Source organism: Astatotilapia calliptera, chromosome 15, assembly GCF_900246225.1.
Source record: "Astatotilapia calliptera chromosome 15, fAstCal1.2, whole genome shotgun sequence".
NCBI lineage: Eukaryota > Metazoa > Chordata > Actinopteri > Cichliformes > Cichlidae > Astatotilapia > Astatotilapia calliptera.
Window position 1 is genome coordinate 26,523,173 of NC_039316.1, and position 18,701 is coordinate 26,541,873.

At 47.2% G+C, this 18,701-nt stretch overlaps 1 protein-coding gene and 1 long non-coding RNA gene across 7 annotated transcripts; both read left to right on the forward strand.

Annotated features, from left to right (window-relative positions):
• Nucleotides 1-321: 321 nt before the first annotated feature.
• zbtb25 (zinc finger and BTB domain containing 25) lies at nucleotides 322-8,613 on the forward strand. Of its 6 annotated transcripts, XM_026194616.1 has the most exons (4): nucleotides 3,289-3,305; nucleotides 3,563-3,654; nucleotides 3,733-3,913; nucleotides 5,025-8,613. In XM_026194616.1, exons 3-4 carry the CDS (start codon nucleotides 3,741-3,743, stop codon nucleotides 6,205-6,207), a joined length of 1,356 nt encoding a protein of 451 aa, XP_026050401.1. In that variant the 5' UTR covers nucleotides 3,289-3,305; nucleotides 3,563-3,654; nucleotides 3,733-3,740; the 3' UTR covers nucleotides 6,208-8,613. The 6 variants fall into 6 exon arrangements, with proteins under 6 accessions (XP_026050399.1, XP_026050398.1, XP_026050397.1 ...); XM_026194614.1 differs by lacking the exons at nucleotides 3,289-3,305; nucleotides 3,563-3,654 and adding an exon at nucleotides 322-377; XM_026194613.1 differs by lacking the exons at nucleotides 3,289-3,305; nucleotides 3,563-3,654 and adding an exon at nucleotides 423-472.
• A 9,148-nt stretch (nucleotides 8,614-17,761) lies between these two features.
• Nucleotides 17,762-18,701, forward strand: LOC113037493 (uncharacterized). Its single transcript, XR_003274628.1, has 3 exons — nucleotides 17,762-17,931; nucleotides 18,005-18,094; nucleotides 18,172-18,701. It is a non-coding gene; the product is annotated as an uncharacterized LOC113037493 (long non-coding RNA).

Sequence of the window (18,701 nt, forward strand, 5' to 3'; positions counted from 1 at the left end):
CTTGAGGCCTCCCGCCACCCACATTCAGTCAGAGAGCAGCAAGGAGGTCTAACTCTGAGCTGAGCAGGAGACTCCGCCTGAAGAAGCAGCAACATCTCACCCATCAATCATATACGAGGTGGCCCATACCTGAACGATCTCATCACTGCAGCACCAGTCCGTCTGTTTCAAAGTAGCCTGCTATCTGGAGGCAGCACCTGATGATGCCAACAGAACCACATCATCTGCAAAATGCAGAGACAAGATGCTGGCAACGCCCAGATAATCTGCCCATCACCGGTGACAAAGGGCGGCCTAGGCGGAGCCCAGCACCCACTGGGAACGTGTCCCACTCACTGCCAAGAATGTGGACCACACCTCACAGCATACCCGCTGTGGTCAGTAATAATCAATACTGCTGATCAGCTCAGTGGACACCAGCCTAAGAAAACATATTTACACAGGTTATGAGTTACTTCAGTCACCAACCGAGGTACAGTGGCCCACTCCGAGAGTACTCTGAGTCTCAGATTACACAGATTATGATGGGGTTCAGTCCCTGAGCTGCAGACCTGAAGCGTGTTTGTGAGTCTGTCTGCTGCACGGTGTCGGTGTGTGTTGTGTCACGTGATCGTGCTCCCTGCACGGTGTCGGGGTCTTATGCTGCTGGCTGACAGCCTCTGATCAGTTTCACTTTTTTTCCTGATATACTCAGAAAATTATCGATGGCACGATAACGCCATCTTTCCTGCTCTGCGTTTATTAAATTACTGATCAGCCATCAAACGTTTCTGACGGCTCACGTGACTGCCCCATTTGACCCATGTTCTCGCGAGAGGTGACGCGGCTCGTCGCGAGATCCTCTGCAGCAACAAATCGGCCGATTCTGAAGACGATCTGCTCGTTTCTGCGGTAAGGCGCTCATTAACGGCGCGCGTGCAGGATCCGCGCATACACGGGATTGCCGGGCGTTGGGAGCGTGAACACGCGCCCGTGTGCGCGGAGGTGATGAGGACGTGCGTGTGATGAATGAGATGAAGGATGGAGGATGCTGCGCGGTGGCGGGCGCGACGGCACGTGCACGCGCAGAGCTAGTGTGTGACTGGGTCGCGCGGGTGTCCGGTTTCCGGTGTGGTCGGGTCAGTTCGATGTGAACACCCGCCCCTTCCCCGTGCATGAGTGCGTGTGTGTCAGGTGTGACCTTCGCTGAGGTCAGAGGTGGCGTGTCCAAGTGAGCCTGACGGACTTAATGTGACGTCACAGGGTTAAACAACACCTTAAGAGTTCTTCAGGTCTTAATGTGCTATACTGCTCTGTGTTTGTGTGTCTGTGTGCTTGTGTGTGTGTTTTTGTGTTTCTGTGTATGCGTGTGTGTATGCGAGAGATGCTGAAGATAAAATAACTCTTTATTGTCATTGCACACTCATACCTTGTACAATAGTACAATGAAATTGGAAACTCCCACGTCAGCACAACTAAAGACAACACAGTTACTTAAAGTTGATTTTTTTTTCTCATTTCATTTATTTATTTATTTCACACTTGGTACAACAATTCAAACAAACCAACCACACTTTCTATCAAAAAGCACTACAACCATCTGTGAAAAGGAGCAGGAAGAAGAAAATATTCTTATTAAACCCTGCCCCCTATCTATTTTCAAAGTGCAAGGGACCCAGACAGTGGCACGCGTGCGCCCCTGTAGGAGCTGAAGTTCCTCTGATGTCCCCCAGACGCTCCAGCAGTGAACGGTAGAAGAGGCTCCCCCTCAAACAGAGGAGCTTCATCAGCTCTTTTAGTGAATGAACCTGCACCCCTGCTCTGTTCTACAACATCGACCAATACCAGTGCACGAGAATCAGGAAGGCTCTACCTTGTGGCGTTATTCAGCACTTCGATATTAAGTACTTACTGAGCTAAAGCAACAGGAGTATCGGTAACACAGCAGCAATGGACTTGACCGACCACAGATATATATACAGTGGGGCAAAAAAGTATTTAGTCAGCCACCGATTGTGCAAGTTCCCCCACCTAAAATGATGACAGAGGTCAGTAATTTGCACCAGAGGTACACTTCAACTGTGAGAGACAGAATGTGAAAAAAAAATCCATGAATCCACATGGTAGGATTTGTAAAGAATTTATTCGTAAATTAGGGTGGAAAATAAGTATTTGGTCAATAACAAAAATACAACTCAATACTTTGTAACATAACCTTTGTTGGCAATAACAGAGGTCAAACGTTTACTATAGGTCTTTACCAGGTTTGCACACACAGTAGCTGGTATTTTGGCCCATTCCTCCATGCAGATCTTCTCGAGAGCAGTGATGTTTTGGGGCTGTCGCCGAGCAACACGGACTTTCAACTCCCGCCACAGATTTTCTATGGGGTTGAGGTCTGGAGACTGGCTAGGCCACTCCAGGACTTTCAAATGCTTCTTACGGAGCCACTCCTTTGTTGCCCGGGCGGTGTGTTTTGGATCATTGTCATGTTGGAAGACCCAGCCTCGTTTCATCTTCAAAGTTCTCACTGATGGAAGGAGGTTTTGGCTCAAAATCTCACGATACATGGCTCCATTCATTCTGTCCTTAACACGGATCAGTCGTCCTGTCCCCTTGGCAGAAAAACAGCCCCATAGCATGATGTTTCCACCCCCATGCTTCACAGTAGGTATGGTGTTCTTGGGATGCAACTCAGTATTCTTCTTCCTCCAAACACGACGAGTTGAGTTTATACCAAAAAGTTCTACTTTGGTTTCATCTGACCACATGACAATCCTCTGCTGTATCATCCATGTGCTCTCTGGCAAACTTCAGATGGGCCTGGACATGCACTGGCTTCAGCAGCGGAACACGTCTGGCACTGCGGGATTTGATTCCCTGCCGTTGTAGTGTGTTACTGATGGTGACCTTTGTTACTTTGGTCCCAGCTCTCTGCAGGTCATTCACCAGGTCCACCCGTGTGGTTCTGGGATCTTTGCTCACCGTTCTCATGATCATTTTGACCCCACGGGATGAGATCTTGCGTGGGAGATTATCAGTGGTCTTGTATGTCTTCCATTTTCTGATGATTGCTCCCACAGTTGATTTTTTCACACCAAGCTGCTTGCCTATTGTAGATTCACTCTTCCCAGTCTGGTGCAGGTCTACAATACTTTTCCTGGTGTCCTTCGAAAACTCTTTGGTCTTGGCCATGGCAGAGTTTGGAGTCTGACTGTTTGAGGCTGTGGACAGGTGTCTTTTATACAGATGATGAGTTCAAACAGGTGCCATTCATACAGGTAACGAGTGGGGGACAGAAAAGCTTCTTACAGAAGACGTTACAGGTCTGTGAGAGCCAGAGATTTTCCTTGTTTGAGGTGACCAAATACTTATTTTCCACCCTAATTTACAAATATATTCTTTACAAATCCTACCATGTGGATTCATGGATTTTTTTTTCACATTCTGTCTCTCACAGTTGAAGTGTACCTCTGGTGCAAATTACTGACCTCTGTCATCATTTTAAGTGGGGGAACTTGCACAATCGGTGGCTGACTAAATACTTTTTTGCCCCACTGTATTTCATCTTCTATCACCACAGCGGATCCTCTGCTCAGGGTCACAGTGAAGTTCCTCTGACCTTCTCTGAACCTCTTCAAGACATCCTCCATCCTGTTGCACATTAATAAGTTTGTATGTTAAATGTATGTGTGTGAGCAGTGATGATGGAGGTCATAATGTGAACTTCATGGGCTCGGGTTTGTGTTTCAGACGGTGTCATGGAGGTGTCGTCGCACAGCCTCTTCCTGCTGCAGCAGCTCAACGTGCAGAGGGAATTTGGTTTCCTGTGTGACTGCACCGTCGCCATCGGAAACGTCTACTTCAAAGCTCACCGCGCTGTGCTGGCTGCCTTCTCCAACTACTTCAAGATGATCTTCATCCACCAGTCCAGGTGAGGGGTGAGACAGCGGCGTGTGACCTCTTTACCTGAGTAGAAGTTAGTTATACACTTGTGCTTTGGGTCATCACACAAGTGCAGGTAGGATAAAAAATAGGCATGTTTTCTGAGAACCTGAATTCTTTTAAATGCCCAGCAGGTGGTGACTCCTCTGACCCTTGAATCCTTTGTCCTGATAAATTTGTTGGCTTTCTCAACCGTGTTGGGTTCCAGGTCAGAGAGGAGGATTATCTGGGGTGTACTAAACGTACGTTCTTCAGTCAGATCTGCCGCTTGCTGTCATCGTGACGGCAGTGATGAAAAGGACTTCACTAACCAGCCGGTGACAGTCTCTGCGTCGATCCTGTCATGAAAACGTTACCAGATGACCTGCTGTTAGCCACCTAGCTGTGAGTTAGCAGTGCGGCATGAACCCAAAGAGGGTTTGCTTGTCTGAAACCATGCAGCTGCAAATAGATCAGCCTTGGGAATTTGGACAAACTGGCCAACCTTATCCATTAAAGACAGGATTTTACTAGTTGTCAGCAGGCATGTTAGTGTTAGCTAAGATTAGCCATGAGAAAGACAGCTCAGGATTGGATTTGCTCTCCACAACCAAACCGAATGTTAGCGTTAACTACAAACTTGGAGCTTGACTGGTCAAAAAGTGGCTAGCTGTCAGCTACAAACAGATGCACTGTGAGGACATGTGAGGACCCTTTATTTGGCCTTACCTTTTAGGTGAACAGTGGTGTGTTTGATTTGTAACACACCAAAAAAACAATGAATGAAATTTAATGTTTTATCCCAATTTTTTTTTTCATAATTTTTAAGAAGCAATCAAATGGTAATAAAAATTCAATAATGATTGATCAGCCCTAAATGTGTTTAAGACTAGAATAATGTCTTAAACACAGGAGAGTGTGGACGGCGTGCCTGCCCGAAGGCTTGTACCGGTGTTTGTTCCTTTATTCCAGAGAACAAATTTCAGGATCTGGATCCTGTAAGCCAGAATAGAGGAACAAAACTTTGGTCCAAACCTTCAGGAGAACATCGATCCAAAACATCAGGATTCACATGCTGTTTTTTTCCGAGGTGCTGACCTCATGTCTCTCTGTGTCCCCAGCGAGTGTATAAAGATCCAGCCCACGGACATCCAGCCGGACGTCTTCAGCTACCTGTTGCACATCATGTACACCGGTATGTGTCCCAAACAGCCGGTGGACCAGAGCCGGCTGCAGGAGGGCATTAAGTTCCTTCACGCCTACCAGCTGTGCCGCAAAACTGGTGAGGGTGCTGCTGAGACTGCTAACAACGTGGTCCGCATGTCCAACCTCTATGGCATTCAGATCTCTTCCCAGCTGGCCAGCAAGGAGGGACCCGGAGTCCCCAAGACCACCACGGTGTCCCGCGGGGCCGAGGATGGGCGGTCCTCTGACCGAGGGGCCCGGTCTCACTCCCAGCTGTCCCTTGCTGTCGGACTGGAGGGGGTATCATCGGACCATCAGGCCTCAGCGCTACGTTGCTCTGTGGCATCCGGAGACGATTCTGACATCTCAACTACCCATATCAAGCAGGAACGCTTAGAGGAGGAGGAGGACGGCGAAGAGGGTCCAGGTGCAGGGTCTCCAATTCAGGACAGCAGTCCTATTCAGGGCCTCCTGTTCAAAGACCGGCCGCTAGTGCTGCTCTGTCCCCGCTGTGGAGAGCGCTGCTCCTCCCCAGAGGGCCTGCGGGAGCACCTGTTCAGCCACGCCCTCGACCCCGCCCGTCTCATGGAGGGGCTGTCACAGGGTGGCGAGCTGGAAGCCGGCCTAGAGGAGGGTCCTCCAGGAACCCAGGAGCAGCTGGATGCAGGATGTTTGGAGGAAGCTCTGAGACAGAGCCAGGCGCTAGCCAACCAGCTGGCTGCTGAGCTGAGGCGGAGCCGAGGAGGTGGTGGGAGTGGAGGAGGGGGGAGTAGCCCTGCTCCCTCCCTGCACTCACGCAAACGTAAGATTGCCTGCGCCGTCTGCAGCCTACGCTTCTCCCACAAGAGCCAGCTGCAGGAGCACATGTACACCCACACAGGCAAGCCGTCCCGCTACCACCGCTACAATCGCCTCTGCAGCCAGCTCTTCCAGGCCTCCGCCCACTTCTGCGACAGTGCTGCTGAGCCTGGGGGAGGGGCTGGGGGTGGAGCTTCAGTGGGCACCCCCATAGCTCTCTCTGAGGAGCCCAACAGGGACACTCAGGACAATGGCAGCTCCTGCTACTCCCTGGACTCTGAGATCTCCCAGGAGAGTGTGGACGGCGTTCCGGTTGAGTGATGCCATCTGTTATGAGGGATGTGATTGGACGGAATAGTAATTTCCGCAGGTGGTGGTGTTCTGAGTGTTTGGTCTGTACCTGTTTGGGAGTGTCTGTGTTTAATCCAGTGATGTGATCATGAGGTGCTGAGGTCAGCAGGTCGGACTGTTTGATGCTCAGAAACGTCGGGAAAACCTGACTGATTGATGATTAATAATTAATTGATTGGGAACTGTTTCTCCGGTTTGAAACATTTGCTGATTTGTGCATGTTGAACAAGTTTCTGGACTCTGATTACATGATTCGTTGATTAATCAGCAGATTAATCAGAGATTAATGATACATCAGTACTTTGACTAATGTCACTTCCTGTCATTCATGTCACTGCTTTGTATTTCCTTCTCTGAAATTGAGCTGCCAGAGACTCTAAACCTGAAAGCAGCCAACAGTGAAGCCCATCCGAGTCTGAGAGGACTGTGAGGAAGAGGAGATAGTGAGCACTGTGATGTCAGAGCGATCTGTGATGTCAGAGCCTTTCTGTGGATGCACTGACATGTGCAAACTACAAAAAGCGAACTACTCAGATTTCTGTCATTTGGTGTCAGAGTGTCGTATGTACAAGGTGTAATCTACAAGTTATGAGAACAGGTCCAAACCAAAAACTGGATTTAAATCTGGCAGATGTCACACTCAGGATAATCTTCCCCTGGTTTTTGGATCTTTCAGTGGAAATCGTGTCAGTTCTCCTTCCAGTTTTATTCTTTTACTCACGTTTTCTTTCCCTCCATCTTGCCACACAGGTTTAGGACTAAAATGTACAGCAGTAAACCCTCTCAGTGACAAATAACGACTAAGCGCCGTACACCTTACATGTAAAGTTTGAGTTAGTCTTTTGTCAATGTTCATCGTCAGAAAGAGAGTACGAGGCTTCTTGTTTCTGTCCTTTTAGTGTTGTCCACAAAGAAACAAAACTACAGTGCAGACTTCAGTAAATAACACTGTACTGTTAAACGTATTCACTCCTCTGCATATGACTAATAAGAGTTACTTCAATAGAACTAAGGGGCGGAGTCCAAGTCCTGAAAAGCACACTCACACCATAATCCCCCCACCAAGCTTTACATTTGTCCCGGTAACCACTGAACCTAGACTCATCCATTAGAGTGCCAGATAGAGAAACGTGATTGGTCACTCCAGCGAACATGTCTTCACTGCTCTAGAGTTTAGTGGCATTGTGCTTTACTCCACTGCATGTGACGCCTTCATTGCCCTTTGTGATGTAAGGCTTATTATACAAATGGTCACCATGGAAACCCATTCCATAAAGGTCTCTAATCTGAAGGCCACATGAAGTCTGTAGTGGTTGACTCTGCAGGAAGTTGGCGACCTCTGTGCGCTCTGTGCCTCAGCATCGGCAGAAAGTTTATCACCACAGAGTTACAAACGTTATCAGATGGAATACAACAAAAACATGCAGATCAGAACATGCAGGAAACACAAGACAGTGTCCTGGTTAGGACGAACAGATCTCTTTGGAGGAGCTTGAAACGTTCAGATTTTGCTTCTGAAGGTTTTCCAATGCTACACAGAGCTTTGAGAAGATCCCGAGTACCCTGAAAAGGAGTGACATCCTCAGAGGTTTGAATGGATATCTGCCAGTGCAGTGAATTTACACCCAGCTAACAGTCAACAGGACAAGGAGAAGAAGGCAGCAGCTACAGAAACGTACTGGCAGAAATGACCTGAAGCCACCTGGGTTCTCGGACCTCTGCAGGTTCAATAATGATGACCTGTCATTGAGATTAGCCAGGGTTAAACCAGGTTTTTATTGGACCTCTTCGCTGAAGCGGCTCACACCCACTAACCTCAGTATGCAGCACCAAAGACACAGAGGCAGAGCTAACGGTTCAGATCAAAGCCACGACCTAATGTCAGTCATTTTCTGCCAAATTGAGCAGATCCGAAAGCTCTTAACTTCATCCTGCCTCTGTTCTGCTTTTCTTTAGTTTCTGCTAAAGAGCTTACAGCGTGAGATGTTGCATTTTACCGAGGTAAAAATTAGTCCCTGTAGAAAAATCTCTGATTGAGGTGTTGCCCCTCAGCGGGCTTCCAGAAGCTGTTCAATCAGGAAGAAGTGAGCTTAAACGGGCGCTCACACACAGATGGGAGGATTACACTGAGGGTGCTCTTACACGGAGTTGGGATTAAAAAGCAGCTGATGGTTTAACTTCATTTAAAGGACCATTCAACAGTTTCTTCCATCTGACTCGAACAAAGGCAAGCACAAAAAAAGACAGAAAGGACAGGTGGGAAAATAAACGTGTCCCAATCTGTGGGTCAGGACTCTCGCTGGTTCCCAGCCTACGCCCACAGGGGCACATTTTTTATTTACATTTTTAAATAAAGTTTTAAAACTATTCAATCTTTTTTATATTTATCATAAAACTGTGAAAAACTAAAATCTTTTAACAGTCTAAAAAACAAAAGCCAACAAAAAAGCACGATCTGAATTTTATTTTAAAAAAGTTACTGCCAGTGTTTGAAATATTTTGTTGGAATGCCCTATTAACTTTTACATTTTATTTTGAAATGGTTATGCTCCTATATGTTCTAAACATTTTATTTTGAAGGAGTCATAGTTTAGTGCATTTGAAATACATTTATTTTGAAGGAGTGACATTCTGTTGCATTTAAACCTTTTTATTTTGAAGGATTTGATGTTTGTTCATTTTAAACATTATTTTAAATGTTATATTTAATTTATTTATTTTTTAGTTTTTGAAGGAATTGTACGCTTTTGCATTTGAATCTTTTCATTTTGCAGTGGTCCTATCTTGTATTTTAAACCTCTTATTTTGAAGAAATCAATATGTTCTATTCTAAACTTATTTTGAAGGAGCACCAATCTTGCATTTTAAACCTCTTATTGTGAAGGGGGCAATAGTCTTGCATTTTAAACCTCTTATTTTAAAGGAGTTGATCTCAATTCCATTGTAAACCTTTTACTTTGAAAGTTTCCACCGGCCAGAGGGAAATTGGTGGTCTCTGCTGTTCCTTTCGGTGTCACGTGACCAGCGCTCATTGATGATAAGGTGTTGATGATTATTGATCGTGTGTGACTGTCGTGCCGTCGTCTTATTTCTGTGTTTTGCTGTAAAAAAGCAAACAGGAAGTTCAGTGTCAACATGTTTTTGTAAACGGCATCTGTTTTTCATGGATACAACAATAAAGTTTTGTAAATAAATGTTTTTTTTCACTAATCAGATCAAAGCTCTCGTGTGTGCTTTTCATTCTTTTTTATTATTGATTTTGGAACATGTTTTAATCGGCTCGGCGTGGATGTTGCTGGGTTGCACCGCAGCATGCAACACACTTCAGCTGTTAGCAGTTAGCAGCAGCCCAAACATGCATCAGCACAGTGGGAAAATGCCCGGTATACCAGATTTTCAGTCCAGCCCTAATACCGATCAACCAATACTGAGATTGATTATTGATTAACCAGAGTAACCTGTTAGTGACATCAGCTGTTTATCACAGAGGTGATTATTGAGTTTGCTGCGTACTGATTGATTGCTGATTGGTCTGCAGAAGAGCATTCTTTGTGCCCTGCCAGAATCTGACCTGCAGGAGTCAACAGAGAGCTTAGCAGCCAGGTGAGCAGAGAGGCATTGTGGGAAAATTCAGATTCCAGTTTAACTGCTTTGACTCGAGATTTTAAAAATAAAAATAGATTTTTCATCAGTCCGCATCGTTACGGGGTCAAAGGTGATGCCACAGATTTGATCACACTCCTTACTGTCAGGGCGACACAAGATGCAGTCTGTTTTGCAGAATACTTTGCCTCAGTGAAGGACTGAATGAAGGTTCCTGACAGTCTCTTGGCACTCACCTGTCAGGTGATCTGATTGGTCAGCGTGCTGTTGCTTGGCAACAGATGGATGTATTCTTACAGAGAGCTTGTGGCAGATCAGTAACTGATCAAGGATCAATGATGCGGTGCCACAGTGTGACTGAAACGGGTCTGAACAGCTGATGGACTCGATGACTTCGCTCTGCGGCTGTTTGGAGATGGTGACTTCTCACCTGAGCCTTAGATATCAATCACAACTGAAACGCTGATCAATCAATCAATCCCTTAAACAAAGTGAGCATCTCCTCATGTTTAAACTCAGTATTTCTCCTTTCAGTTCATCTTTTCATTGTTATTTCCTGTTTCATATGATGTGTGGCTTTGTGCTCTCTGCAGGTTCCTCATTAAAGTGTCTTGTTCAGGATTAGTGCAGACTGCTAATTGCAGGTAAAATGCTGAGCTTTTCTTCCCATCATCATCAAACACAGATGAACATTCGTGTTTGTAACAGGAAGTACTTCAGTAGCAGTACATCCTGTCAAAATAAAGCAGTTTGAAAACAGCTCCAGAAGCATTTTAACTGTTTGAAATCACAAAAAGCTGATGAAACTCACCTTGGATGTTTTTAAGTGTGATGTTGTTCAGGTCTCCATGGTTTCTGTCATTTCCATTGTGATGGTAATGCTGCTCTAAAACCATCAGCTGACTGAAACGTTTAAAGAGTCAAACTCTGCTGCCATTAAGTGAAACTGGATGTGACAGTGATGTTACTCTGCAGTCACGTTTCATCAAGTCTTTGTGTTTTGTTAAACCTTTATTTTAATACTGTTTCAGATTCCTGAAGAACCAGTGTCACACTAGTAATAGTAACTGTAATGTGATTACAGTAAGGTGTAGCAGCCATGCTGCTACAGTCGTGTGTTTCGGTGTTGAATGTCCAGCAGATGTTCGGAGAAGTAGAAGGAAACACGTATGTTATAGAAGGGGTTTTAGGGAAGAGGATGCAGCCCCACACCTGCAGTTCCTCTGGTGTCCAGCAGAGGCAGGGCTGAGTCATGCATACAACCTGAAACAAACTGATTGGTCTCTTTCCTCATTCATGACACCGGTACGGAGGGAGGATGCTTCTATGACTCACCTGTTTAAGAGTTGTGTGTTTATTGAAAACTTTACTGACACCGTGTCTATGGACAAACACGTGTAGGCATCGTTATACAGAGCTATTTGGTGATTGGACCTCCTGATGACACAAACCTGATTACAGGACACGAAAGCTTCTGTTTCCTTCCCCCTCCCCCGCCCACGTACCATCGCTTTAACAAAGAAGCAATTTGTGTAAAAGAAAAAAGCATCAATCAGTGTGGTTGGGGAGGCACAGTGCTGGTGGCAGCGAGGAGAGAGATGTGCTCGGTGTTTCCTGATGAATCCGAGAGAAACAGATCCGATCAGCAGGAAGCACCCAGGTGAGAACTCATCTGTTCATTCATCATGTTCTTTCATGTTCATACCTGCCTGATGATATCATCACTGCATGCCTGATGATGTCATCAGCCAGCAGGTGGTTTCCATTAGAGGAAGAGGAAGTTTATTTTGGAGGCAGCAGGTTATTGAAGAGTGATCAGCTGACTGGAACTTCAGAATCAGAATCAGAAAGGGTTTTATTGCCAAATGTTGAGCAGGTTTACAACATTAGGAAATTGCTGCAGTGCTTAGTGCAAACATACTGTCATAAACGCTTAAATAGATATAAAAATAAAAATAAGAATAAGAATTAAAAGTGCTAAGTAGATAGATATATACATGAATGCAGGTGGTGATCAGTGCAAACATGGAATGATGCAGTGAACACAGCGTAGGGTCATGTGTTAGTGGTGGGAACAGTCATACGGTTATTGTTCATGTGTCCAACAGCAGAGGGGAAGAAACTGTTCTTATGGCGAGAGGTTCTGGTGCGAATGGACCGGAGCCTCCTGCCTGAGGGGAGCAAGTCAAACAGATTGTGTCCAGGGTGAGAAGGGTCAGCTGAGATCCGAGCTGCACGCCCCAGTGTCCTGGAGGTGTACAGGTCCTGCAGAGATGGGAGTCTGCAGCCAATCACCTTCTCAGCAGAGCGCACAACACGCTGCAGTCTCTGTTTGTCCCTGATAGTGGCTCCAGCGTACCACACGGTGATGGAGGAGGTGAGGATGGACTCGATGATTGCAGTGTAGAATTGCATCATCGTCCGTGTTGGCAGGTTGAATTTCTTCAGCTGCCTCAGGAAGTACATCCTCTGCTGGGCTTTCTTAATGACGGAGGTGATGGTAGGCTCCCACTTCAGGTCCTGGGTGATGGTGGTACCCAGGAAGCGGAACGAGTCCACAGAGGTGATGGGGGTGTCAGTCAGGATGATGGGGGGGAGTGGGGCTGTGTGCTTCCTGAAGTCCACAATAATCTCCACTGTCTTCTGGGCATTCAGCACCAGGTTGTTGTGGCTGCACCAGGACACCAGACGTTCAACCTCCCTCCTGTAGGCAGACTCATCCCCGTCTGAGATGAGTCCAATAACGGTGGTGTCATCTGCAAACTTGATTAGCTTGACAGACTGGTGGGTGGAGGTGCAGCAGTTGGTGTACAGGGAGAAGAGCAGAGGAGAAAGAACACAGCCCTGAGGGGAGCCGGTGCTGATGGTCCGGGAGTCTGAGACATTCTTTCCCAGCCTCACATGCTGCTTCCTGTCCGTCAGGAAGTCAGTGATCCACCGGCAGATGGGATCAGGCACATTCATCTGGGAAAGCTTGCCTCGGAGATGGTCTGGAAGGATGGTGTTGAAGGCAGAGCTGAAGTCCACAAACAGGATCCTGGCGTAGGTTCCTGGGGAGTCCAGATGCTGCAGGATGAAGTGTAGAGCCATGTTGATGGCGGAATCTACAGACCTGTTGGCTCTGTATGCAAACTGCAGGGGGTCCAGGAGGGGGGCCGTGAGGGTCTTGAGGTAGGAGAGAACCAGGCGCTCAAATGACTTCATGACCACAGATGTCAGAGCCACAGGTCTGTAGTCATTTAGTCCAGTGATCCTAGGTTTCTTGGGGACAGGGATTATGGTAGAGGACTTGAAGCAGGCAGGCACATGACATGCCTGCAGTGAGGAGTTGAAAATGCCAGAAAACACTGGGGCCAGCTCGTTTGCACAGTGTCTGAGGGTGGCAGGAGACACATCGTCTGGGCCAGGAGCTTTTCGAGCATTCAGACTCTTAAACTGCTTCCTCACATCTGCTTCATGAATATGAAGAGTAGTGGTAGGAGGAGGTGGTGTGAAATCCTCCTTTGTGTGGGGTGAGGAGGGGGGTGTTGTAGGTGAAGTGTTTGAAGGTGGTGATGGCTCTGTGGAGGGGGGAGAGGTGGGGGAACGAGTGTCCAAAGTGTCTCTTTTGTTGGGGCCGTTGGAGGTGTGAAGGCTGCCTGATGGCTCGTCAAAACGGCAGTAAACGTCGTTAAGGGTGTTGGCCAAGAGCAAGTCATCAGTGGAGTGGGGGGTTTTAGGCTTGTAGTTGGTGATATTCCTAAAACCTTTCCACACAGAGGCTGAGATCTGCTGCTGCATCTTCTCAGAGTGCTGATGTTTAGCAACGTCCACTTCTTTAGTGAACCTGTACTTGGCCTCTTTGTAGCAGTCCCTGTTTCCGCTTCTGAACACCTTTCTCTTTTCCAGCCACACCTTTTTGAGTTTAGGAGTAAACCAGGGTTTGTCATTGTTATACCTCACCCTGGTGTGTGATGGCACAATGCTGTCCTCACAGAAGTGGATATAGGAGGTGACAGTGTCCGTAAACTCATCCAAGCTGTTAGAAGCAGCCTTCATTGTGTCCCAGTCTGTAGACTCCAAACACGTGCGAAGCTCCTCCACAGCCTCGTTGCTCCACAGTTTTTTAGTCCTCACGACAGGTTTGGAGAGCTTCAGCCTCTGTCTGTACACGGGGATCAGGTGGATCATGACGTGGTCAGAAAGTCCGAGTGAAGCGCGGGGCACCGCACGATAGGCCCCGCTGATCGTGCTGTAACAATGGTCTAATGTCCCCTCCTCTCTGGTCGGGCATTTAATATACTGCTTATATTTCGGAAGCTCATGGCTCAGATTGGCTTTGTTAAAGTCCCCAAGAGCAAAGATGAGAGAGTCCGGGAATGTCCGCTCCATGTGCAGTATCTGCTCCGTGAGTGCGCACTGAGCTGCCTGCACATCCACATCTGGCGGGATGTAAACAGCGGCCAAGATGAATGAAGCAAAGTCCCGCGGAGAAAAAACGGTTTGCAGTGAATAAAAAGGTATTCCAGAGAGGAAGAGCAGTGCTGAGCAATCACTGTTACATCTGTGCACCAGCCACTATTAATGTAGAAGCAGACACCTCCACCTGTGGTCTTACCAGAGAGAGAGGCCTGCCGGTCCGCATGCAGCAGATGAAAACCCTCCAGCTTGAGAGCGCAGTCCGGGATGTCCTCACAGAGCCATGACTCCGTAAAACATAAGACACAGGAGGAGGCTAAGTCTCTGTTCATGCTTCTCATCAGGGCCAGCTCGTCCATCTTATTCCTGAGTGAGCGTACGTTGGAAAGGAAGATCCCAGGAAGAGCAGTTCGCAGTCCACGTCTCCTCAGACGCACGAGAGCGCCGGTTCGCTTTCCTCTCCTTCAGCGTCTCACTTTCCTGATCAGAGTCTCCAGTAAATCTGCCGCAGATGTGACAAATATCGGAAGTAAATCCACAGGTGTTGTAGTCCTGTAGTTAAGAAGCTCTTCTCTGGTGTAAGAATATCCAGAGGAGTGCCCAGACACAGAAGTTATGCACAAAAACAAAACAGAAGTAACGCACTGAAGCACCAGGGCATCCATACGTGGCGCCATCTTGGAGAAACTTCCTGTCATGATGTAAACACTTGGAGTCTGAGGCCAACTGGAAGTGTCTGTGAGGGTGTACCTGAATTGCACTGACTCACCTCAAGCAGGCGATGATGGCTGAACTCCTCAGAGGTGGAGGTGAGCCAGAGGAGCAGCAGGACAGCTCCTCACAGGCCTCCTTCTTGTCCCCTCAGTTTCATGGGTCAGACTTGTTTTTGTCGCCTCACGCAACAGCTTTGGGTTGTTCACCCTCCTTGGTTCACCCAAGGAGGTGGAAGAAGAATCAGGTGAGCGCCCGGACCTACCTGTGGATGGTCAGCTGATGTTCGCTCCTCACACCTTCACCCCACTCAGCTGTGATAGACAGTTAACCCCAGCAGCACAGCGTCTCAGCTGTTACTCAGTCATTGATCTTTAAAATAATTTAATTTCCCCAAATACTGACTGTATAATCTAATTCAGGATTCAGTGTGTCTGTTTGTGTGTGTGTGTGTGTGTATGTGTGTGACTTTAATAACCTGCTGCTGATGAATCTATGTGCAGGGTTTGACAGACGCTTTCAGGAAACATTTTCCTTCAATGGCGATGAAGGGCGGAGAAAACGTGGGGCGAGCGGAGAGCGTCAGCCTGAAAAGGAAGCTAAGGGGTCCTCTGAACATGCTGCTGCTAGGAAAAACCCGGAGCAGGAGTGAGGGGGAGGAGCCACTGGAGGTGGTGGAAAATGAAACCACGGTGAGACATTCAGACACCACAGTTGAAAGAGGAGCTGACCTCAAAAAATTCAGTGGATTGGAGGGAGAGGCCCCCACCCACAGGAACCTGCAGGGGGCACTGCAGAAACAGGAGGAGGTGCAGGTGGTGGAGGAGGTTCTCCTCGGAGCTCATTTGCATCAGAAGTATACAGAAGAAAGTCGAGAAACAACCAGAGCAGCAGCACGATTCAGAGGTGGAGCCTCAGTCACAGGACAAGAGAGCTAACAAGAGGGCATGGCCAAAGTTCAGGAAGTCCAGGAATTCATCATACCAGCAGAGGGAGGAGGTGCAGGGGGAGGCCCAGAAAAAGCTGCACAGGTTCTTCATCAGAGGAAGAAATAGGCGCCCACAGGAAGACATGGTGGCGGTGGGAGTGGCTCAGACGGACACTGTTCAGGAAACTGTCATAGTGGAGACTAGCGTGGAGGCGGCACAGGATCGAGCTGCAACTGGGAATCCAGGAGAACCAGCAGCAGGAGAAATGTATGAGGAGGTGAAGGAACATCGACCAGAGACCTTCCAAAGAGTTGGTGAGGTCGATGACATCACCGTGGGGAGACCACTCAAGGTTTTCAGTGACTCTGCGGACGCTGGGTCATTCCTCCATAAGAAGCTTCAGAGCTCATTCCAGGCCTTCTCCTCCTCCCTTCAGGCACCGGCAAACGGTCCGTTCATTCGAATTGAGCTCTGCCCCCAGGAGAGGGAGGAGGAAGAGGAGGAGGAGTGCTGGGAGGGCAGCTCTTCCTCACCTTATCCCCACCTTATCCAGCTTATCCTCCACCTCCTCGGTTTTGACCACAGCGAGCAGCAGCTGCTTCAGATGGCTTACACGCTGGTCCGAGCTGCCGTGAATGCCGCTGTGGATCAGCTGACCAGAGAACAACAGAGCACCGCAAACTGTGTCCAGCGAGACCATGCTGAGGACGGGGAGGAGGCAGATATAGGGAGGAGGCGCTGCATACCCGAGTGAGTGTCTGCGCAGAACTTTATGTCAGGCGGAGAACAAACTGGAGCTAAAAGATGACACGAAGACGCTGACAAGCCATGATGGATCACGTGCAGAAGGAGATCAACACCTGCAGGAAGGGATCAACATCTGGAGGAGGAGATCAACAGCTGAATGATCATACAGAGTCCGTTTTTCTCTGGATCAACTAGATAAAGGTTACCTTTCTACCTGAGAGTCACAACTCAGTTCTCTCGCCACCTTAGGCTCTGCTCATGAATTATTGCTCTGTATAAAGTCACATGTTCTGCTTTTCAGTTGTAGTGATGGTTTAAATAAATATGATCTTCCTCTTCTTAGAAACTTCGCATCTCTTCTTAAAGCCACGGTTTAGAAATGATTTCTACAAGGAAAGGAGAATCACAGAAAAGAGGTGTAAAAAAACCAGAGGGCGTGGCCAAAGGTCAAGACCAGCTGATGTAATGAGCTCAGGCGTAGACAGGTGAGTGTTTGAATCAGAAAGCAGACTGAGAGGAAGAAAAGGCTATTTAGAGGTCAGAGCAGCTGGAAGTGACATCACAAAAGAGCAGAGACTAATGAGCTAAACTCTGTACTGAAGGTCAAATGATGAGCTCTTTGGTTTCTTTTATGAGGACATAAACATATAACCATTCTCACCATGTGAACTCGAGGATGAATGGAGCTCCTTAAAAATGCATTTTCTCACCTCCTCTGGTCTGTGAGCAGATGAGCCATCTGTGCGAATTGGAATTGTGACATTAAAAAAAACAATAATTGCTAAAATAAATTAAATTTCTAGTTCTAAATAAATTCTAAATGCATTTAGGACGTTTTTTACTCACGTTGTCTCTTCCACGATGTTATTTCTCTCTCCAACAATGTAGGTTACAATTATTAGCATGACCAATTATGCAAATTAGGCGATGACATCATTGAGCGACTTCTAGCGACTTTTAGGACAACCAATAGCGATTTTCCTTACTGAGGAGTTGGCAACACTGCCCTTGCTGCCAGAGCGATTGTGGCTGAGACGCAGCAGAGCGGAGGTGTAAGTGCCTGGACATGTTAGCTGCATTTAACCTTCAGTTACTCTTTATATATGTGACAGGTGAGACCTGGAGATTTGGGACCGCCCCTGGTGGGCGGAGCGGGTCTTCGCTCCTTTCATAAGCGCAGGTGTGGGCAATTGGGTATTCCTTTGCAAACCTGAAGCTGCGAGTGCTTGGTCCGAGTTGGGCAAGTTGGTGTTTCTTAACTATGAAAGTCTGATACGCGTCCTTCCCCTAAACTTCTGTTAGAACGGTAGGTTACACAAAAATGTACCACTTGAGCTCTGGCTGTTGGCAGAGGTTTACAGTTATTTGCACCCTTGTAGGTGGGAAACATTGCTCCCGTGAGAACGGTATAGTGGACTTCATCGCCACTGACCCACATTTATTAGGGTGTGACACGAACTTGTGGACAGGTAACAAAACCAATTCAGTGGAGGAATATTCCTGTGTTTTATTGTCCAGCTAGTGATCTCCTGTCTTTTATTCACAGAGTACCGAGCTGCTGCTTTGCCAGGTGGATTTCTGGCTGCGGGCAAAGGACCCGACACATCAGTGTGTTTTAATTTGTTTTAAACTGGTGTAAGCCGACAGACTGACTGCTGCGGCTGTCGATGGTTTTGGTTTTTGGTTTTACTTTTTCTGTATCAGTAGGCACCACAGATATTGATCCTTTGAGTATTTTAACCCCTTTATTTATATATATATATATATATATATATATATATATTGTCGCAGACGGTGAAGGCGCTGCAGGGAAAACAAATCCTTTTTTTGTCTCCCCGCTTTTGCATGCACAGCGGTGGGCCCGAGTGAAGACGGCACTGAAGATTTTGACTTTTTTTTCTATAGTGTTTTACCCATTTGGGGTCATGTGTGAGTTGCCGTCCATGTTTAACCTGTGTGCTATGTCGATTTGTTTTTAAACGGTTCCCCGCAGCGCTCGTCCCGTCTCACGGGCAATCGCACAGTTTTATCGTTTTTTAATAAGGTAACGTTTTTAATTGTTTTTAGGTGCTGCTG